General features: G+C 42.0%; 1 protein-coding gene and 1 pseudogene across 6 annotated transcripts in view; one reads left to right on the top strand and one right to left on the bottom strand.

The window, feature by feature from the left end:
- Nucleotides 1-23,667, top strand: part of PNPLA4 (patatin like phospholipase domain containing 4) — a 248,908-nt gene that overhangs the window by 71,504 nt on the left and 153,737 nt on the right. For 3 of the 6 annotated variants that reach the window (XM_015126905.3, XM_028841796.2, XM_077987866.1), the window contains exon 7: nucleotides 2,818-2,864. In XM_015126905.3, coding sequence (XP_014982391.1) covers nucleotides 2,818-2,864 — 47 coding nt within the window. Of the gene's footprint in view, nucleotides 1-2,817; nucleotides 4,999-5,631; nucleotides 7,456-20,595; nucleotides 21,848-23,667 lie in introns of those variants that run through there. The other 3 variants (XM_077987864.1, XM_028841797.2, XM_077987865.1) reach the window with 3 other exon arrangements.
- The window catches only part of LOC708035 (variable charge X-linked-like pseudogene), a 93,046-nt pseudogene continuing 86,969 nt past the window's right edge, over nucleotides 17,591-23,667 (bottom strand).

Genomic DNA, 23,667 nt, shown 5'->3' with positions numbered 1-23,667 from the left:
TAATAGAAAAAATATTTAGAGACTGAGTGGTAGTTCTGAATGAATCCTGTGTCTTTGTTTATCATTATTGTTGAAAAGTCTGGAGATACGGTTCATATTGCCTTTAAATTTCTTCACATTGGAATAGCATGATTTCTGACTTAGGGTAAGTGTTTTCACTTTAATAATTGTTGCAATTTATTTTGAACTATTACCCTATTCTTAGACAATATTCCCAAAATAGTCCTCATATGTTTCAGATTGTTATACCTGCAGAGAGTTATTTTGTGGCTAAACCAGATGAACCCCCCTGTAATAGTTGTATGCATTGGGAAAAGGTATTCTCAACAAATAGAAACTTTCCCTGCAGTTAAATTGAGTATGGGGCCAAGGAATCACTACCCTTCTGACTGAGGAAATGTATAAATCAGTGGTACTCTCTAAATAATATATGAGAGTGGATACTCAATCTGTTTCACATTGAGTTTGCAGGGGAGTAGGTTTGGGTTAGGCAGAGTAGAGATTAATGAGACCATGTGTATTTCCTGCTCTGTGGGTAAATAGCTCAATATTCACCAGGGAAGTCAGTGAAAGAAAGCAGTGGACCCTGCGTGTAAGTGTTAGATATTTTGAAACCATGCTCAATGGAAATTAATTAAGTACTCCAATGTCCATGATTAAATAAGTCTTTTGGGGGAAACTAGAAAACTCACTGAAAAGGAAATGGAAGAAAAATGAAATGAATTCTAAGCAGCAATGACACAGAAACAACTGTAGACTATGTTGTGACCAGGGCTTGTGCCAGGTGTGGCCAACATGTCTCTGTATCCTTTATATATAATAGTTCTCACTTGCTTGTGTCATTCAATCAGTATTTGTCAGGGCTTGTACCTATAAAGAATGATACTTGAGTCCTCAAACAGGAGAGTAAATTAGTCAAGAGAAAGTCCAAGGCTGGTGGGACTGGGGTCTTGGAAGCAAGAACAATGAGGAGAACTAACTGGAGAGATGGTAGAATTATGGGAATATGATGGTGAGCAATGGCAAAGCCATCCCTGTCTTTATTGCGATGGCAGTCATATGGGGGGAAACAGACATATTTTCAAAAGCTACTACAACGTAGTATGATGAGTGTCTGAAGACGTAAGTACATGTGAGTTTACCTGAAAGATCCCTGATATGGTTTGGCTCTGTATTCTTGCCCAAATATCATATTAAATTGTAATTCCCAATGTGGGGAAGGGGGCCTGGTGGAAGATGATTGGATCTTGAGAGTGGATTTCCCCTTGCTGTTCTTATGATAGTGATGAGTTCTTGTAAGATCTGGTTGTTTAAAACTGTGTAGCACTTCTGCCTTTGCTCTATCTCTCTCTGTCTCCTCCTCTGCCATGGTAAGACATGCTTGCTTCCCTTCGCCCTTCTCCATGGTTGTAAGTTTTATGAGGGCTCCCAGCCATGCTTCCTTTACAGCCTGTGGAATTGTGTGTCAATTAAACCTTTTTTCTTCATAAATAACCAAGTCTCAGGTAGTTCTTCATAGCAGTGTGAGAATGGACTAATACAGTTCCTAAATCAATTACAGGTGGAAGTCAAACTTCATGAAGAAAGTAGCATCTATCAGAAACCAGGAATCTGAAAGGGAGCAGATGAAATGTGGCAGAAATTTTTTTTTTTAAAAAAGCTTCTATCTTGGAAAAGATGTGTTTCCTTGAAATAGGAGTTGACATTATGTATGTGATAATCCAGAGAGGAGAATAGGGAGAAAATGGATGAATATACAATAGCAGAACATCCAGACAAAAGAAGAGCACATTCAAAGGCCTTTGCCCTTTAGAGTAAAGACTAGCTTTAATTAAATATGACACTTGGGGTCTCTATAAAATAGACCCTGCAAGACTGTCAGCATCATCTTTTATCACCCACTGCAGCAGACTGAATGTTTATGTCACCAAAATTCCTTTCTTGAAATCCTAACCTCTGGCTGGGTGCAGTGGCTCATGTCTGTAATCCCAACACTTTGGGAGGCCAAGGTGGGTGGATCGCTTGAGCTCTGGAGTTCAAGGCCAGCCTGGGCAACATGGTGAAACTCTGCCTCTACTACAAATACAAAAATTACCCAGGCGAGGTGGCGCATGCCTGCAGTCCCAGCTACTTGGGGGGCTGAGGCAGGAAGATCACTTGAGCATGGGAGGTCGAGGCTGCAGTGAGCCATGATCTTGGTACTGCCCTCCAAGCTGGGCAACCGAGAAACCCTGTCTCAAAGAAACAACAACAGCAACAAAAAACAATAAAGACAAGAAAAAGAAAATCCTAACTCCACCAGATGGTATTAGGAGTTGGGGGCTTTGAGAGGTGATTAGGTCATGATGGTAAAGCCTTCATTAATTAGATTAGTGCCCTTATAAGAGGGATCCCAGAGAACTCCCTTGCCCCTTCCACCTTGCGAGGGCATAGCAAGAAGGCACCATCTCTGTGAACCAGGAAGTTCGTTCAGCAGACACAGAATCTGCCATGCCTTGATCTTGGAGTTCCAGCCTCCAAAACTGTGAGCAATAAATGTCTGCTGTTTATAAGCCACCCAGTTTATGATATTTCATTATAGCAGCCATAACTGACTAATATACTACCTTGCCACCTGGGCATTCAAAGCCATACAGCTACTCTTGACTTTATTTCAGATCAGATAGCAACAGCTTAACAGCTGGTTGGATATGGGCAGTAGGGTAGAGAATTCAGTGGAATTATCAAATGGTAATGGAAGATTGTAAATTGCTACAAGCATTTCGAGGGACAACTCACCTTATGGTCTGCTAAGTGCCTTACAATTATTTTTTCCAGGTATTGTTGTCTCCATCCTACATAAGATGGAACCACAGCTCAGAAAGGTATGGTGATCAACTTGAAGACACATGTCAGAGCTTGGTTTAGAACTCACATTTGCCTAGTTTCGATGCCCTTCTTCCTTCCATTCTATCTAACTCTCAGCAAAGCCAAGATACAAACATAAATTATGCAATGTTACGGTGCTCATTTTGCTTATGTAAAAATGAGATCTTTTTATTATGCAAAGACAAGACACCAGAAACTCATATCCATGATAGAAATGGCTATTTAATATGAACATTGTTTGTATTCATCTAAGAAATGACATTGTGATGGGAAAATGGATTTAGTCATGGTATTTTGATTCCATCATAATAATGCTTTATGTTTTTAAATGTGTTTGTATTTGTGATGGATCAGGACTCAAGTAACCTGTGAGGAAGTTTAGACCAACAATGGGCTTCATATATGTTCCAAATGGGTTTATTTTCTATCCACTTCTAAATCCATATTGGATAAGAAAAACACAAATTCCAAAAAATGAAACTCAATTGGTTAGTTCTCCCAATATAAAGACCGTGATAAATGTATTTGTACTTTTGTAGGATTTACTTCTTCATCTAGGTAAATTAATAAGACCAAATCAAAAGATGTACAAAAAAATGGCACAAAGGAGAAGCCCAGTGAAAACACAGTTGGAAACACAAGAAGAGAATGAATTTAGCCACAAGTTGTCAATTTCTACAGTTAGAATCTGATTAGTCCGTGAAAATGAAATGCCAAATTAAAAATAATTAACACACTTTACATGAACCGGGACAACAAATTAACCACACCACACATCACATACAACTCAGATTAAATACGTTGTGTCCGTAGACTGGGGAAAGAGTCTAAAAAAAATACAACAAAGTAACAAAGTTTATAATAGTGTTATCTCCAAACCACAAAAGGTTAACTCTAAGAATTTTTATTTTGATAGTAAAGTCCACTAGAAAGGCACATTATTAGATTCAATTTTTATGTCACAATCTTTGAAGTTGTGTCTTAAGATATAATATATTATTCAAAATTGTTTTCAATATATTCATTTCTTTTTTCTCTTATTGAATAAGCATATTTGTCTACTGTAAGAAATTGGAAAATAATTTGTTTATATAGAGAGTCAATAGCGAGGCAATATTAGATTCACACACAATAAAAAAACCAATAAAGCAATTATAGAACATCATCTTCATGTTAATTATCTTTAAACATTATAGATGACACAACAATGTGAGTATTGTAGCAGTATCATTACTGCACTGAATAAATTAAAAGTAGAAATGTATGTTAGCTATCATTTTAACATTCATACTTGCTGGTAAATCCACCTGAAAGATATTCACCTTCAGCTTAATTATATATTTATGTGGATTCAAAATTCTTATGAGCGTTAATGTGAACTTTGACACTTTAATAAATGAAAAAGTAGGATGTTAGGATGAGATATTGGATGATATATTCAATTTATTCCTAAAATATATAATACTGCTTGCTGTGACTCTTTCAACTGGAGTAATTGGTTGCAATTAAAATAATGAGATATTCCAAACAGTGATATATGCATTACAAATGTAGAGTGATAAGTAATTTGTAATTCCTATATCATTTTTATGCTGATACATTTCTTTCTAATTATAATAATCTTTTGAGCTAATAGGAGTATGTTTTGTCATATGGATTATATTCTGGGATAATTACCTTTTTGTGATAGCTTAACTTGAAAAGCTTTTGACTATACCTAAAATATAGTATAAGTATGTATTTTGGAAACAGAACTTTGGGAAGCTGTTCAGAAGTATCTACAAGCTGAATACATGCATGCTCTATGACCCAGTATTTTCATTCCTAGGTAAATATCCAACGTAAGTGGGTACTTGTGTTTACCAAAGACATGTGCAAGAATGGTTATAGTGTCATTGTGTAGTAATTTTAGCTATATACTTTTAAGCTTTGGCCATCTGACCTGCTTGAGTGTGAAGGCAACAATGATGATTTGAAAATTGGATATGGGCACTTAATGGCAGAATTAATATTTAATTATCATCTGTGATTTAAAACAAGTTAGTTCATATCCTGAATAATATGATAGTTAATACTAGTCCAACATTTACTGACTGCTGTGTGGAAGAATAAATTGATTGCTTCTGTGAATATTTACTCTCAGCACTTGATGTGTATTAACTCCTTTAATACTGAAATCAACTTCATGAAATACGCTCTTTTTAAAGGCCTAGAACATAAAATGTAAAAAGATGACTTATTCAAAGTCAAGTAAATAGTAAGTAATAAGTTGCATGAAAAAAATACATCAGGTAAATGTTAGGAAGACTGACTGGTAGATGGCTTCATTTTGTAGTATCAGGGCTGGCTTTATTTATTTATTTATTTATTTATTTATTTATTTATTTTTGAGTAGATATATAAACTGCAATCTAAAAGATGAGAAGAACTCAGACATGTGAAGATACTGGGGAAGATTATTCCAGGCAGAGGGAGCAGCTTCTAAAACAGGCTGTAGGCCTGAGTGTTTAGCCTAAGTGTTTAGGCCTGAGTGTTAGCTTTGAGTGTTTAAGGAACGGAAACATTCAGCTAACAGAACTGAAGCAATCATGATTGAGAAGAGAGTGAGAGGCAATGAGGTTGCAGAAGGGCATAAGCCCTAGTCACATAAGAACTTCTTGGCTAGGTAAGAGTTTCACTTCCATTTTAAAGTATGTTTGGAAGTGCCGGAGAGTTTTGATCAAAGGAATAATATTTTATAACCCAAAGTATGGCGGTTTTCAGCTAATGGTGGCTGGAAGACCACTTAAGAAATTCTTGCAAGAATGAAGATGCAAGATGATGACTGCATGGAATAAGGTGACCCTAGAAGAAATGAAGAAAATTGAACAGATGTGGAATATAATGTAAAACCAGAACTGACAAGAGTTATTAATACAGCCTGTTAATGGATGTAGGATGAGGGAAAGACAGGAATCACGTGTATATACCTGGGTGCACATGCTGTTCACTGAGACACAGACACTGAAGAAAAGAGTTGGAGTTTGTGTGGGATCTAGAACCAATAGCTTTATTTTGGATGTGCTGATTTTGAGTTGCATTGTAGGCATCCAAATGTAGATATGAATTAGGCAGTTAGATTTAGGATTTAGGAATTTGGAGGAGAAGTCAGAGCAAGAGATAAGAATTTGGAGTCATCCTGATACAAACACTATACACAACCATGGGAATAGATAACATTGTCTGCAGAGACAGAAGAGCTGGAGGAAAAACAGGTGTCAGGAATGGGGCCTTGGGAGAGTTCAACATTTGGAAGAGGAGAAGATGACCAAGAAGATAAGAAACATTGACTAAGTGTATGCTATCTTTGGAGATAAGAAAATGTGTTTCCAACAGAAATCGTTTAATACGAGTATTAAAACAAAAATAACAGCTAAATAATTTAAAATGCTTTTTGAAAATTTTCCAAGATTTAACATAATAGCAATCAAAATTATAAAATTAAAATATATACAAGTATATGCTTTGTGTACTTGTTTGTGTGTGTGTCAAAGAAAGAAATCTCAGCTATCTGAAATATGTCTGAAAAAAATCTCTGTCGTGCTGCATGAGGAGTTTAACTATCCTCCTGATAGCCAGTGTAAAGAGAGATCTAACAAGAAATATGCTTATTTTCTTGTGCCAACAAAACTAGATCAAAGACAAGGTCTTTTTCAAGTAACACTACTGTAGGCTCCACACCTTTCAAGCTCATCTTTCTTTGGTTCAAACCCAAAGTGGCTACCCGATAAAGGATGGTGTTAATTTAGGTTTCCCAGGTGACCATCTCAAATGAATGCCAATGGAACCTCAACCAGTTGTCAGACCACACAGAGCATTTGGAACGGCATCTGCCTGGCACTCATGCCTTTGTTGAAGTACAATCAGGATCATCTAAGTTTCCTACTAACACACTACCTTGGAGTAAGAATGCTCCGTTTTCAAAAATTGTATTCATTCGTGTTCATTTGTGTAAAAGCACAGTTCTTTGGGTGCGTGCCAAAGCTACGGATTTAACAATTTAACAATTATTTTCTTCATACTTGTCCTAAATGAATAGTGCCATTCTCTCCAACTGATATACAGGACCACAGTAATTTGTGGGGAAAAGGTAGCAAAACAACATGTCTTCTGTCTATAGGACAATCACCTTCAGAGTAATGCTTACTTGCTTTAAGTACACTATGCTTCCTGGTTTAAATTTGGTCTGAGTGGTACTACACTATGGGTAACTTACAGTTTGACACTTCCATGCCTTGAGACTAAATAAAGGGATCTTGCTGGGGATGCAGTGGCCATGCCGAGCCCACAGAATTCCTTAAAAGGAAGCCTCTTTATGCTTAACCTTGATTCTTCGATGCAGACATTTTCTTGTCCCCTATTACTGAAAGTAAGGGCAGAGCCTTAAGCCTGATACTCACGTTCTTCTGTGTTGTGTTCATCAGAAAACAACCAACACTAACCTCATGTAATGCTTGGGGCTTTGTCCCTATTTTTTTTTTCCTAATAGCAGGTTTTGACTCCTATGCATCATGCTTTTCACAAAATTTGGGGTTTCAGCTTTGTTATATACTCTTAATTTTATAAAGTACAAGTTAAGATATAGTTAATGATATTTTGGAAATCTTGAAAATAAAAAACAGTAAAAGTTACTATAATGTTGTCACTTAGAGAGTCATTTGTTAACGTCTCTTACGATTCTATTTTTCCTCCTCCTTGTCATCTTCATCTTATCCTCCTTCCTCTCCCACTCTTCCTTTTCTTCTTCTTTCTCCTCCTCCTTCTCTTTCTTTGTCTCCCTTCTCATCCCTCTTTTCTTCTTATTTTTCTCCTTCTCCTCCTTCATCTTCTTCCTCCACCAGCAAGATATTTTGTTATACCAGCCTGAATGGACTAAGACAGGAAGTGATCAATTCAACCTTCATTTCCTCTCCCCTTCCTAGAGGGAGCTCTAACCCTCTAATGACATGGTTGGTTTCCCTGGCAATCAGCTCCCATCATGAGGCTGTTCAGGAGCCCACCAGGAGAACAAAAGATGCTCCTATCACCCAAAATATTCCTAGGGATTTAAGAGCTCTGTGTCAGGAACTGAGGGTGAAATACAAAATATTAGAACAAAAGATTCTCTTAGCACCTCTACCTAGAGGATTTTAGGCATTCCTGGCAAGTTCCTGTGCAAGAAACTGAGGACCAGAGACTAAACATGTATTTCTTATTATGTTATAATACCTGATATGGTTTGGCTGTGTCCCCACCCAAAACTCAACTTGAATTGTATCTCCCAGAATTCCCACATATTATTGGAGGGACCCAGACGGAGGTAATTGAATCATGGGGGCCAGTCTTTCCTGTGCTATTCTTATGATAGTGAGTAAGTCTCATGAGATTTGATGGATTTATTATGGGTTTCTGCTTTTGCATCTTACTCATTTTCTCTTGCTGCTGCCATGTAAGAAGTGCCTTTTACCTCCCACCATGATTCTGAGACCTCCCCAGCCATGTGGAACTGTAAGTCCAATTAAACCTCTTTTTCTTCCCAGTCTCAAGTATGTCTGTTATCAGCAGCATGAAAATGGACTAATACAGTAAATTAGTACCAGTAGAGTGGGGCGTTGCTGAATAGTTACCTGAAAAATGTGGAAGCGACTTTGGAACTGGGTAACAGGCAGAGGTTGGAACAGCGTCTTCAGCTTCAGTTCCATGATGAAATCATTGTCTGGCTTTACCGTTAAGTGAACAGCGTTAGAGACCAACGTAAGCTCACACCATTGTGAGGTCAACATTAGCACATGGACAGGGTGGGAAAGAGCCTTTCAGTGGCATATATCACATCGCTAATATAGATCCTCACTGAGGTTACCAAAAATGTTACTCTCTATGTGCTTCTGTAAGGTTTGAATAATTGTTACCCAATCTTGGATTACTGTTGTCACCAGGGAAAAATTGAAGAATCAAAACCATCTGACTTGAGGCAAATTCTTAAACACACCCAAGTCAGTTTCCTTAAAAAGTAATCTAGGACTTGCTTTAAAATAACTGAGTGGGGCAGGGGACGGGTCAGGTTTAGAGAGGGTAACAGGTAAAATGGAATTAGCTGACTTTTGTAGTGGTTGGAGCTGCATGATGAAAACATGGTGATCACTATAGTAGTCTCTCCACCTTTGTGCATGTCTGACAGGTTTCAAAACCCTCTCAGTTTGGAGGATGTCAGAAACCACTCCTACAGGATAGATGGACCTGAGGACTTTATGCTCAAGTGAAACAAGCCAGTCACAGAAGGACAAATGCTGCCCAATTCTACTTTTATGAAATACCGAAAATTGTTAAACTCACAGAAAGTAGAATGGTCATTGCTAGGGGATGGGGGAGGGGAAAATGGGGAATTGAGGTGCAATGGGCATGGAGTTTCAGTCATACAAGATGAGAAAGTGTATTAGGGTTCTCTAGAGCGACAGAACTAATAGGATAGATGCATATATGAAGGGAGTTTACTAAGGAGCATTGACTCACAGGATCACAAGGTGAGGCCCCATGATAACCCATGTGCAAGCTGAGGAGCCAGGAAGCCAGTCCAAGTCCTAAAACCTCAAAAGTAGGGAAGTCCACAGCACAGCCTTCAGTCTGTGGCCAAAGGCCGGAGATCCCCTGGCGAAACACAGGTGTAAGTCCAAGACTCCAAAAACTGAAGAACTTGGAGTCTGATGTTCGAGGAAGCTTCCAGCACAGGAGGAACATGGAGGCCAGAAGACTCAGCAAGTCGGTTTCTCCCTCCTGCTTTATTGTAGCCACGCTGGCAGCTGACTGGATGTTACCCACCCAGAGCGAGGGTGGGTCTGCCTCTCCCAGTGCACTGACTCAAATGTTAATCTCCGTTGGCAACACGCTCACAGACACACCCAGGAACAATACTTTACATCCTTCCATCCAATCAAGTTGGCAATATTAACCATCCCGGAAAGTTGTAAGGATCCACTGTAGCATAATGGGCATATAGTTCACAATACTGTACCATGCACCTCAACATTTGTTAAGAGTGTGTATGTCGTGTCGTGTGTGTTTTATCACAAGTTTAAAAATACTCCTGATTATCTTATTCCATATACTCAACACCTTAGCAAACCTTAGTACTTCACTGCCGTTTTCTGGCTGCATGGCGTATCAGAGAAAGTGTGGGCTTTGGAGTCAGACAAGCTTCGGTTCAAGTACTAGGTGATCTGGAACAGGTTACTTAGCCTGGCTGGTCCTCAGGGTCATCTTTTGTAAACTCAGGATGGAATAAGACAGCCCCATCTATCTTCCAGCACCATTCTAAGGATGACTCATAGGCATTGCTCAGTCATGGCAGCGATTATTATTTTTTGATTAGCATCTAGCCCTCTCCCTGGACCATGGTAGGTGCCCAATAAATGTTTGTTGAATGAATAATTTAATTCGTTATTAATGAATTTTTATTTTATTTTACCCTGCTCCTTGCCATTTTTTTTTTAGTGCAATTACTCTTATCTAGTTTTGAGTTGTATCCAAATTCTCAATCTAGTTAAGATTCAAAATTACATATCAGCTTGCTGGGCTAGCACTTTTCCTTACTCCTCTCCCCGAAGGGTCCCCAATTCTGTTTCTATTCTGTGTGTCTTTTTTTCCCTCTTCTGTGGACATGTGTCCAGGGCCCCTTGCTGCCAAAGCCCTTCAACTAGTTATTCTCCAGCAGAACATTTTTCTGCCAGTGAAAATATTTTCTTTCAGTAATTGACTGAAAGCTGTTTTCATATAAACTTCCCTATGTGAATTGAGCCTATAATTGTCTTGCTCTTTCTTAGGACTTCTGCAGAGCTTATGCACACCTAAAGCGTGCCAATTCACAGTTGGTTCTGGGTTCTATAGGAGAGTCACAGAAACATGACACCTGTCATGAATGCAAGGTAGGAAGTGGTCCCTAAAGCAGGGGATGTGTCTCGAATGCCTCTTCAGTCCTCGTACAGTGTGTAATACAGTGCTGCTTCCACAGCGTTGAGCAGCAGTCCTTAAGAGGGTGGTAGAGTGTAGAATTTGATCTTTGCAGACTTGAGTTTTAATCCTGACTCTATAACCTATAAGCAGTATAAGAAAGGTACCCAAACTGTCTGTCTCATTTGTCCAGTGGGGACACTACCCATTTTACAGGGTGTGATGGTTAATTTCAGGTGTCAACGTGATTGACTGCCTTAAGGAATACGTCAGGAACTGGTAAAGCATTGTTTCTGGGTGAGCCTGCACATGTATTCCCGGGAAGATTGGCGTGGGCTGGTGGACAGAGTGGGGAAGATGCCCTCAATAGAGACAGGCCCCATCCAGTTCTCTGAGGGCCCAGATAGAGGAAACAGGGCAGAGGAAAGGCACTTTCCTCCCTTACCTCTTGGAGCTGGGACTTCTCTTTTCCTGCCCTTGGACATCAGAACTTCAGGCTCTTTTATACTGAGAATTACACCATCCACTTCCGTGGTTCTGAGGTTTTTGGGTGTGAACTGAGTCACACTCCTGGCATCCCAGGGGCTCCAGCTTGCAGATAGCCTGCCCTGAGACTTTTCATCCTCTAATTCCCCTAATAAATCCCCTCTCATCTATCTTTGCTGATCACCTGTTGGTGTCTCTCTAGAGCCCCGATTAATCCACAGGGGTAATGTGAGGGAGAAATGAGGACGTGCATGGGGAGCATTTCACACCCTGCCTGACACATGCCCAGGTCCAATGGGCTGCAGCTGCAGTTATTCTAGAACTTAGCATCAGTGTTCAAAACAGCAGAAGGCCTTCCCTCTGATACCCAGCCATCGCATTGAGCTTCTCCTGTCATTTTTCAATTCCAGAGTGTTTTTGAGAGCAATTCTATGTCCCTTGTATCACTGACGTGGGGCCAAAAACAATCTGTACGCATGGGGATCTGAAGCTGGGAATGACCAATAGGTTAGAAAGTTCTTAGGAGTCAGGAGCAGAGGAAGCTGCATGGTCAAGGGGAATCGACGTGAGCCTTCCTTGTGTCCTATTTCCTGTGGTCTAATGAGACAGAGACATATGTATGTAGACATCATCTCATGCTGAGCTCTTTAATATGTACAAGGTGTTTTCAAATTTTCCCACCAACTGTCTTTGACAGCTGAGAATCTGCAGATCACCTGTTGTTCATGACTGTTGTCAAGGGGATCCTCCCTTTAGGGACACAGGAAGATTTGCCTAAAATGTCAGGAAGCTTTGATATTTATTATTTTATTATAAAAGTAAACTGCACCCTTGCAGTTATATTATTTCGGGTCTTTACTCATTCCACTGCTTATTTTAAGCCTCAGCTTGTGGGTAGTTGGAGAAGGAGGGAAAATATTTAACACTCTTATTAACTAATTTAACTGTGTATATAACATGTAGAATAAAGAAAGACTTAAATGAAGATGTAGTATTTATGACTGCTCCAACAAATTAAAAGATTACTTAAATTACTGATTTTTTTTCTTTTTTTCTTTTTTTTGAGATGGAGTCTTGCTCTGTCACCCAGGCTGGAGTGCAGTGGTGCAATCTTGCAATCTTGGCTCACTGCAACCTCCACCTCCAGGGCTCAAGCAATTCTCCTGCCTCAGCCTCCCAAGTAACTGGGATTACAGGCACACACCGCCATGCTCAAGCAATTCTCCTGCCTCAGCCTCCCAAGTAACTGGGATTACAGGCACACACCGCCATGCCTGGCTATTTTTTGTATTTTTAGTAGAGACGGTGTTTCACCATGTTGGGCAGGCTGGTTTCGAACTCCTGAACTCAAGTGATCTGCCCACGTCGGCCTCCCAAAGTGCTGGGATTACAGGCGTGACCCACCTCACCTGGCCTGATTTCTGATTAAACCACTTATTGTCTATAATGAATTAAAAGTTGGTGAAAGTAAATTCAGTGACATTTTTGCATTTATAATTTCAAAATCATAGTAACTTTCCAAATCTGAAAATGTCTGAAACACAAGTCTGCCAAATATCACAATAAAACATGAAACCCCAGTGAAAGAGCTAGTCAGGATGGGTTCCCAACAAATAGCACTTGAAGCTCCTACTGCCATGAAATGATGAAAGAAACACGGTTTAAGTGCCATGGATAATTTTTTCAGTGCCAAAAGAATCATCACAGACTGTTATAACATGCAGAGCTTGAATGGAAATATGGTATTAAAATAAGGTGCATGAAATTAATCCTTGAATCTAATTTTGAAACACACTGCGAAAGTGCTCCCTAATATACACCAACCCCAAAAGTGACCACTGACAAGTTTCAGTTTATTTTAGTTTTATGCTGTCATTATGGAAAAAACGATAGCGAAAGTTCACCAATTTCCCTTTGGAAAGAGATATACAACCACAGCCAATAGGCTTTCCTAAAAGACAGCAGGAGCTTTTCATGCGGACTTGTTTCCCATCCATAACATACAGGTATTTATTGTTCAGGGTCAATACAGCCTTGCAAATAAACAGGCTTTGAGTTATACCAAGAATGCTCATCCTTATATGGTATTTCCATATAAGAAATACAAAACAAATATACCACAAAATGATGGCGTTCAGGACATGGGACAATGCCCTGTTTCTGTGGCCTAGGTTTCGTAGGATTCTGTAGGAGGCAGCTACAAGTTCAACATGCATAGCTCTGAAATCCCTTCCTAAGCTAATGAAGTGAAGCCCTGACCACACCAAGGAAAGGATGAAACAGAACCCATCTGTTTCTCAAATGATGCTACCATCTCTTCTAAGCCACCATTAATTTTAGCATCTTTAAAGCTATAAGAACAATGTATGTAACAAGTGAAAATGGCCTATAAAGTCAGAGCTTTACATCTCAAACCCTTATTATATGGAAATTCATATTTTCATAATCATGTAAAAGTTTAACGTGTTATTCATTGTAAGATTAAATGGCATGAATTATTCTGTAGGTGTAATTATTAATACCTGGAAATTAAATCATGATAATTTTGTACTTTATTCTTCTTACAATAATTTCCTTTCTCCTTTTGCCTGTGAACCATGCTTCTACAATCATAACACCTTACCTTCTAAAAGAAGTGATCATATATAGAATATATATTTTATATATGATATATGTATCTTTATGCATTACATATTTATATATTATTTATATCTTATATAGAAATATAAATATTTTTACATTTTTATATATATTTATATAGAATATAAGTATTTATATAATCTATATGTGAAATAGATCTCTATATAAATGTAAATACATAGAAATAGATATATAAATATATAGAGATTATATATTTATCTATAAATAAACATAAATTATATATATACACATTAGAAATACACAGGGCTTTTCTAAATATAGATATAGAAATACACAGGTCTTTTCTACATATATTGTAAATTCAACTATATAAAATTCTACTATATATAGAAAAGACCTGTGCATTTATATAATTATATATGTAAATGTACATTACATATATACACATTAGAAATACACGTTTTTTCTATATATAGCAAGTTCTATATTATTCTCTCATTGTAAGTATTGACAACTGGGAATTGAATCGTGATCATTTTGTACTTTAATTTTCTTAAAATGATAATTTCCTTTCTCTTTTTATCTGTGAACGATGCTTCAACAATCACAACACTTTACCTTCTAAATGATCACATATAGAATATATATTTTGTATATATTTATATTTAGATATCTATTTTCACGTATTTATATTTATAGATAGGTTTCATATACAGATTTGATATCTATATTTATATATTATTTATAAATATAAATATATGGTTAATATATGTTTTATATAAATATATGATATAGAATATAGTTTTATATGTAATCTATAAATATAAAAACATAAGAATAGATATATTAATATATAAATATACATAGCAGGTTCTACTATAGAAAAGAGTTGTGTATTTCTAATGTGTACATAATCTATATTTACGTATATTTATATTTATATATAAATATATATTCCATATTTTATATCTGTATATATTTTACATGTAAATATATAAACTATATATATTTGTCTATAGTAAATATAGTTGTATATTTTATTTATATAAAAATTTACATATATTCGGCCGGGCGCGGTGGCTCAAGCCTGTAATCCCAGCACTTTGGGAGGCCGAGGCGGGCGGATCACGAGGTCAGGAGATCGAGACCATCCTGGCTAACACAATGAAACCCCATCTCCACTAAAAATACAAAAAAATTAGCCTGGCGTGGTGGCGGCGCCTGTAGTCCCAGCTACTCGGGAGGCTGAGGCAGGAGAATGGCGGGAACCCGGGAGGCGGAGCTTGCAGTGAGCCGAGATCGCACCACTGCACTCTAGCCTGGGCAACAGAGCGAGACTCCGCCTCAAAAAAAAAAAAAATTTACATATATTCATATATAGTAAGTTCTACCATATATAGAAAAGACCTGTGTATTTCCAATGTGTGGAAATACGAAATGTACTTTTTGTCTCCTCACTTGCAAAGATAAAAAGGCATTTTTCAAGTGGATAGATTTTGCTCTACTTTCAATTTTTCTTCTTAATTAGATTGTAGGGAGGGGACGCTGAAAGGAAAGACGATAGAAACGATTCTTGCATCGGTTTCTATAAACGAAAAAGTATTTTAACAATGAAACCTAAGTAGGTAGAATCCGGTTCTTGGTACTTGGTGTATGTGCTAGCAAGATTGCATGAAGAAACAAACGTTACAAGAAGAAGTGTCATCCTGCTAAGGGGAAATTTGTTTCCGGTGCTCAGCCGTGAGGCAATCCTTATTCTCCTGTCTGGCTAACTGTGACCTCTCCCTTTGACCTCAACCCCACGGGACCCCACTTCCCTCCCTCCCCACATACCACGTATTTCTTCCTTCTTTCCTTTCTCCCTCCCCACACACCTCCTCTTCCTCCCTCCCTCCCCACACACCACCTCTTCCTCCCTCCCCACACCCCCTCTTCCTCCCTCCCTCCCCACACACCACCTCTTCCTCCCTCCCTCCCTCCCCACACACCACCTCTTCCTCCCTCCCTCGCCATACCCCACCTCTCCCTCCCTCCCTCCTCTCACACCACCTCTTCCTCCCTCCCTCCCTCCCTCCCCTCACACCCCACCTCTTCCTGCCTCCCTCCCCTCACACCACCTCTTCCTCCCTCCCTCGCCATACCCCACCTCTCCCTCCCTCCCTCCTCTCACACCACCACTTCCTCCCTCCCTCCCTCCCCTCACACTTCCTCTTCCTCCTCCCTCCCTCCCCACACCCCACCTCTTCCTTCCTCCCTCCCTCCCCTCACACCACCATTTCCTCCCTCCCTCCCTCCCTCCCCTCACACCACCTCTTCCTCCCTTCCTCCCTCCCCACACACCACCTCTTCCTCCATCTCTTCTTCCCTCCCCACACCCCACCTCTTCCTCCCTCCCTCCCCCCCCCACACCACCTCTTCCTCCCTTCCTCCCTCCCCACACACCACCTCTTCCTCCATCTCTTCTTCCCTCCCCACACCCCACCTCTTCCTCCCTCCCTCCCTCCCCTCACACCACCTCTTCCTCCCTCCCTCCCTCCCCTCACACCACCTCTTCCTCCTTCCCTCCCCTCACACTTCCTCTTCCTCCTCCCTCCCTCCCCTCACACCACCACTTCCTCCCTCCCTCCCCTCACACCACCACTTCCTCCCTCCCTCCCTCCCCTCACACCACTTCCTCCCTCCCTCCCTCCCCTCACACCACCACTTCCTCCCTCCCTCCCCTCACACCACCACTTCCTCCCTCCCTCCCCTCACACCACCACTTCCTCCCTCCCTCCCGTCACACCACCACTTCCTCCCTCCCTCCCCACACACCACCACTTCCTCCCTCCCTCCCTCCCCTCACACCACCACTTCCTCCCTCCCTCCCTTCACACCACCACTTCCTCCCTCCCTCCCGTCACACCACCACTTCCTCCCTCCCTCCCCACACACCACCACTTCCTCCCTCCCTCCCTCCCCTCACACCACCACTTCCTCCCTCCCTCCCCTCACACCACCACTTCCTCCCTCCCTCCCTCCCCTCACACCACCACTTCCTCCCTCCCTCCCTCCCTCCCCTCACACCACCACTTCCTCCCTCCCTCCCTCCCCTCACACCACCACTCCCTCCCTCCCTCCCCACACCCCACCTCTTCCTCCCTCCCTCCCCCCCACACCACCTCTTCCTCCCTCCCTCCCTCCCCTCACACCACCACTTCCTCCCTCCCTCCCCTCACACCACCACTTCCTCCCTCCCTCCCCACACACCACCACTTCCTCCCTCCCTCCCTCCCCTCACACCACCACTTCCTCCCTCCCTCCCTTCACACCACCACTTCCTCCCTCCCTCCCGTCACACCACCACTTCCTCCCTCCCTCCCCACACACCACCACTTCCTCCCTCCCTCCCTCCCCTCACACCACCACTTCCTCCCTCCCTCCCCTCACACCACCACTTCCTCCCTCCCTCCCTCCCCTCACACCACCACTTCCTCCCTCCCTCCCTCCCCTCACACCACCACTTCCTCCCTCCCTCCCTCCCCTCACACCACCACTCCCTCCCTCCCTCCCCACACCCCACCTCTTCCTCCCTCCCTCCCCCCCCACACCACCTCTTCCTCCCTCCCTCCCTCCCCACACCCCACCTCTTCCCCCCTCCTTCCTCTCCCTCCCCACCACCAGAGAACACGGAGTCACTGAGATCAATTTGCAACACATTCATTTTATTGTCTTCCCCAGGGGCCACCGTGCTGGTGAGATCTCTGAGGTCTGGCGACTGGAACTGAACTTAGTCGCTGCTCAGGGAGATGGGGGAGTCGGTGGCCGCCCCCTCACTCAGTGGCTCCTCCAGCTGGGTCTCCTGGCTCAGGGGGTCGTGCTGGGTCCCCTCGCTCACTGGCTCCTCGGGGGGCAGCTCGTGCTGAGGGAGCTCCTGGCTGGGCTGGTCACTGGGGCCGGGGGCCGCTGGCCCGCTCCCCGCCTCAGGGGCCGTCGCCGCTGCCGCCGCCATCTTGCTCGCGGCCCGTTTCTTCCCGCCTCTCCCTCCACGAGCTGCTTTTCCCTTCTTGGCCGCCCTGGTAGCCTGGAAGGACAACAGGGAGATGCCAGAAGGGCTCTGGTTGAGGGAAGAGGATGGAGGAGGCTGGGAACAGGGACGTTTCCTCAGAGGCGGGCGGGCCGGGTGGGGGCTGTGCCAGGGGAGGCCGGGAGAGGATTCTGGTGAGGAAGGAGGCGAGGGGAAGCTGAGGAGGAGCTTGGGGGGGTCCCTCACCTTCTTCTTCGGGCTACTGGAGCTCTGCTGAGAAGAGGACTTCCTCTTTCGGCTCTCCTTGGTCTTGGCCGGGGATCCCGAGGCTCTGGGCTTCGGACTCATCTTCCACAGCTCAACGTCTCCCAACGGTCAACCGCGGGCTGCCCGGGGTCCCCGTATATACCCCTCCCGCGGTCTCGGGACAATGAGGCGACCACGTCCCTGAGCTGTGATTGGTCAACACCCCACTACCCAGCCAATGGGAGCCCTGGGCGGGAAGGGAGGCCTTCGACGTCACAAAGCACCAGCGCGACCTGACTGAGGGAGGTGGCGGGGGAGTGACATCTGAGGAGGAAGGCAGGGTGCTCTGGTTGGAGAAAGGGAGATTTGGGTTAGCAGCTCTAAGGATAGTTCCCAAACTGACATGGCAGCCCTCCTAAACACCCCATGTTCAATTTTAGCAGATCACGTGGCAAGGGAGGATATTTCTGCCACATGGTTCCCCTGGACCCCCCCCCACTCAGTGGTACATTCTATTTCTCCACACCTGCCATCATTACCCAGTTTCTGTATCACCTACCTGAAATCCCTCCATGCTAACTGGGACGGGTTTGGGGCTATATAAAGACGTCAATTGACCAGGCACAGTGGCTCAGGCCTGTAATCCCAGCACTTTGGGAGACCGAGGAGGGCGGATCACCTGAGTTTGGGAGTTTGAGACCAGCCTGACCAACCTGGAGAAACCCCATCTCTACTGAAAACACAAAATTAGTCGGATGTGGTGGTGCATGCCTATAATCCCAGCTACTCTGGAGGCTGAGGCAGGAGAATCGCTTGAACCCGAGAGGCGGAGGTTGCAGTGAGCCGAGATAGTGCCATTGCACTACAGCCTGGGCAACAAGAACAAAACTCTGCCTCAAGGGAAAAAAAAAAAAAAAACTGTCCATCAATCATCCCTCTCTCCTACAAATTCCTCTGCTGCACCTTGAGGACCATTCACTTCTTGGATGAGATCAAAGAACTTTTCCATCTCATTTCCTTTTCCCAGCGTCCACATAGTGCCCCTCAATGTTTCATTCTCATGGTTTAAAGCACTGGCTTCAGGCGGTGAAGATCAGCAAACACACTCGCTCAGCTGGGTATCTGTATCAAGCTGGGTTCCTCAGAGAAGGAGAAACTAAGCCAACAGGGTATTTGTGTGTGTGTGTGTGTGTGTGTGTGTGTGTAATATATGTCATAAACATCTATTTACTATTGTTTGGTATTTATTTATGAATAATATTATATATATGATATGCTTTAAGCAATTGACTCACACATTTACACACTGTGGGGGTCTAGGAAGCTGAAATATGTAGGGCAAGTGAGCAGGCTGGAAACTAAAAGCTTCTGCACAGCCAACAATCAACAAAATGAAAAGGCAGGCTATGGTTTGGGAGAAACTATTTGTGAACCATATATCTAATAACGAGTTAATATCCAAAATATATAAAGAACTCAGACAGCTCAATAGCAAAAAAAACAAAAACAAAAACCAAAACAGTAGTCTGGTTTACAAATAGGTAAAGGACTTGAATAGACATTTCTTGAAAGAAAACCCACAACTGGCCGACAGGTTTATGAAAATGTGCTCAACATCGTTAATAATCAGAGAACGCAAATGAAAACCACAGTGAACTATCACCTCACACCTGTTAGGACAGGTATTATCAAAAAGTCAAGAGATAAAAAGTAATGATGGCAAAGGTGTGGAGAAAAGGAAACCCTTTTAGGGTGTGCAGAAAAGGGGACCTTTACAAGACGGAAATGTTATTGGTACATTATGAAAAACAGTATAATGGCTCCTTGGAAAATCAAAACAGTTCTACCATATGACCCAGCAGTTCATCTGTTGAGTATGTACCCCTCCCCCAAAATGAAATCCACATCTCATAGAGGTATCTCCAGTACTAATTCTAACTCATTCATCACACAGGAAATAAGAGTTTCTATTTGAAAACACTGTTGTTGTTGTTGTTTTCACCATCCTGGTGTCAAATACTTATCCTATTCTAGACATCTCTTCTTATTTCTTGCTTTGTAATAACCTAGGTACTACTACCCATTGACAGAACTAACTCGTTATTCCAACAAGAAATGAGAAATGTTGAGGAGAATGCAATGTTATACTTCTTGTCTTCAACTAGTTATTCTAGTTTTATGGAGGATTCTGTATTTAACTCTTACCCAGGTAACTCTAGTTACTGTATCCACAGTACCTAGTCAACAATCCTAAAAAAATAAGAACACAGAGTTGACTAGAATGGTTACTAAACTTTCTATGTTCAGCCAGTTTTCCTACTAATTGCTAGTTGTTTATTCAACTGTTTGCCTAGGTACCATTAAATGTCTAGTTTTATGTCACTAAGACATAAGAAAAAGTATTACAAAGAATATATTTATTACAGGTACTGGCTTCATCTAGTTATCTCTAGCCCAGGAAGAAAAAGTGATTTTGTGGGCCAGGCCCAGGATCCCTGTGTTGTGTGCAGCCTAGGGACTTGGTGCCCTGTGTCCCAGCCACTCCAGCTGTGGCTGAAAGGAGCCAACATACAGCTTGGGCTGTGACTTCAGAGGGTGGAAGCTCCAAGCCTTGGCAGCTTCCACATGGTGTTGTGCCTGCAGGTGCACAGAAGTCAAGAATTGAGGTTTTGAAACCTTCACCTAGATTTCAGAAGATGTATAGAAACGCCTGGATGCCCAGGTAAATGTTTGCTGCAGGGGTAGGGCCCTCATGGAGAACCTCTGCTAGGGTAGTGTGGAAGGGAAATGTCAGGTCGGAGCCCCCACACAGAGTTCCTACTGGGGCACTGCCTAGTGGAGCTGTAAGAAGAGGGCCATCATCCTCCAGACCCCATCATGGTAGATTCACTGACTGTGGGCCTGGAAAAGGCACAGACACTCAACGCCAGCCCATGAAAGCCAGGAGGAAGGCTGTAACCTGCAAAGTCACAGGGACGGAGCTGCCCAAGACCATGGGAACCCACCTTTTGCATCAGCGTGACCTGGATGTGAGACCTGGAGTCAAAGGAGATCATTTTGGAGCTTTAAAATTTGACTGCCCCTCTGGATTTTGGACTTGCATGGGCACTGTAGCCCCTTTGTTTTGGCCAATTGTCCCCATTTGGAATGGCTGTATTTACCCCATACCTGTGCCCCCACTGTATCTAAGAAGTAACTAGCTGACTTTTGATTTTACCGGCTTATAGGCAGAAGGGACTTGCCTTGTCTCAGAGGAGACTTTGGACTGTGGACTTTTCGGTTAATGCTGAAATGAGTTAAGACTTTGTGGGGCTTGTTGGGAAGGTATGATTTGTTTTGAAATGTGAAGTTTTGGAGGGACCAGGAGTGGAATGATATGGTTTGGCTGTATCTCCACCCAAATCTCACTTGAATTGTATCTCCCAGAATTCTCATGTGTTGTGGGAGGAACCCAGGGGGAGGTAATTGAATCATGGGGGCCAGTCTTTCCCTTGCTATTCTCATGATAGTGAATAAGTCTCATGAGATCTGATGTGAGATCCAGGTTTCTGCTTTTGCTTCTCCTCATTTTTCTCTTGCCACTGCCATGTAAGAAGTGCCTTTTGCTTCTCACCCTGATTCTGAGGCCTCCCCAGCCTTGTGGAACTATAAGTCCAATTAAACCTCTTTTTCTTCCCAGTCTCAAGTATATCTTTATCAGCAGCATGAAAGCGAACTAATATAATACCATAGGTACTTTAGGGGAGGATTGAGTGGAACTGGACAAATATGTCCAGGGTCCTCCAAGCTAACTGCTAGGTCATTACTAGAGTGCAGGTCTTTCCTCATTCAAACACAAACACAGACCAGCAGCATCACATTGACTGACTCGAGAGAGAGAATAGACAGAGACATCCCTGCTCTTTTACTCAGGTCCCAGAACAATCAATTCCACCACTGGGAAAAATTAAAGTGGGTGTTTGTTTTCTGTAGGTGCTGGTGTTGTCTTTTTTTTTTTCTTTTTTTTTTTGCGTTGCATTTGCAGCTTTTTAAAAATTATCACCTCCTTCGCCCTTCTCTTTCTCTTCCTCCTCCCATACCTCCTCTTCCCTCACCTTCTTCTTCACCTTCTCTCTGTGTCTCTCTTTCTATGTGTGGTGGCAGATAAACATGAGAGCGTATAACAAGGGGCATATATAGGTCTGTCTATCTATCTATCTATCTATCTATCTATCTATCTATCTATCTGTTTATCAATCTGTCCTTAAAGATATGTATATCTCTAAAAACTTAATTTATAGATGGTGCAATAGCCTTTATGTGTCAATATTATATTTTTGATCATTTACTCACGAACTTAAGTGGGTTAAATACATGACTCTTAAAATCTGTATAATACTCTTTTTTATGCAGGGTCGATGATGTACCTACCTATTTTATATGATTTGGCTCTTTGTCCCCACCCAAATCTCATCTTGAATTGTACTCCCATAATTCCCACATGTTGTGGGATGGACCTGGTGGGAGATAATTTGAATCACGGGGGCAGTTTCCCCCATATTGTTCTTGTGGTAGTGAATAAGTCTCATATGATCTGATGGTTTTATCAGGGGTTTCTGCTTTTACATCTTCCTCATTTTCTCTTGCCACCACCACGTAAGAAGTGCCTTTTGCCTCCCACCATGATTCTGAGGCCTCCCCAGCCATTTGGAACTGTAAGTCCAATTAAACCTCTTTTACTTCCCAGTCTCGAGTATGTCCTTATCAGCAGCATGAAAACAGACTAATACACTATTTATTCTTATACATGGGCTATTTTGATCTTTTCCATTTTCTAAAATTAAGACAGGATTGGATTTAGGATGCTTCTTTGACATGACTGTGACCCTGCATGCTGGTTAGCCAGAGCCTGTGGTATGTGACTGTGAAAGAAAAGCTCTTAGTTTCATGTAGCAAGAACAAGAGTTGACTTAAAATCAGCTACTCAGAAAAATAAATACATCAAATAATCATCCAACTGTGTATCTGGAAGGTGTCGAGAAAATTCGTAAAATAATAATATTATCATTGTCATTGTGACCAAGATGGAAGAAATAAGACTGGTTTGTACCCAATCAGACAGGTTATATAGTCTCACTTCAGTTGAAGTATGTTTTTTCAACATGATCATATTTCAATGCTGCATGACCATTTTTAAAGCAGCATTTACTCTGAATAAATTTGAAGACCTCTCATCATTTTAACCAGTTTTATATATGTTGACAGTCTGGGTAAGAGTTGTCTATGATCAGGAGAAAGATTTGGTGGGTAAGAAAATCGTGAGGCATGTTTAGAAGTTGGAGAGGAGAAATTCAGATTCTGTGACCTGTTAGGTCTGTTTTTAATCTATTTCTGAGTCATCTACAATTTTGATGATCTTTTGGTTGTTCCCCCAAATTCATCAAGTGAGCTCACCTTTTAATTATTGTTATCCACTGATCCAAATCGTTCAGAATATAGTTTTTGCATTTATTTATGTT

The sequence above is a fragment of the Macaca mulatta genome, chromosome X, assembly GCF_049350105.2.
Source record: "Macaca mulatta isolate MMU2019108-1 chromosome X, T2T-MMU8v2.0, whole genome shotgun sequence".
Taxonomy (NCBI): domain Eukaryota; kingdom Metazoa; phylum Chordata; class Mammalia; order Primates; family Cercopithecidae; genus Macaca; species Macaca mulatta.
The sequence above is the reverse complement of the archived record's forward strand: the minus strand, read 5'-3'. Positions and strand labels throughout refer to the sequence as shown.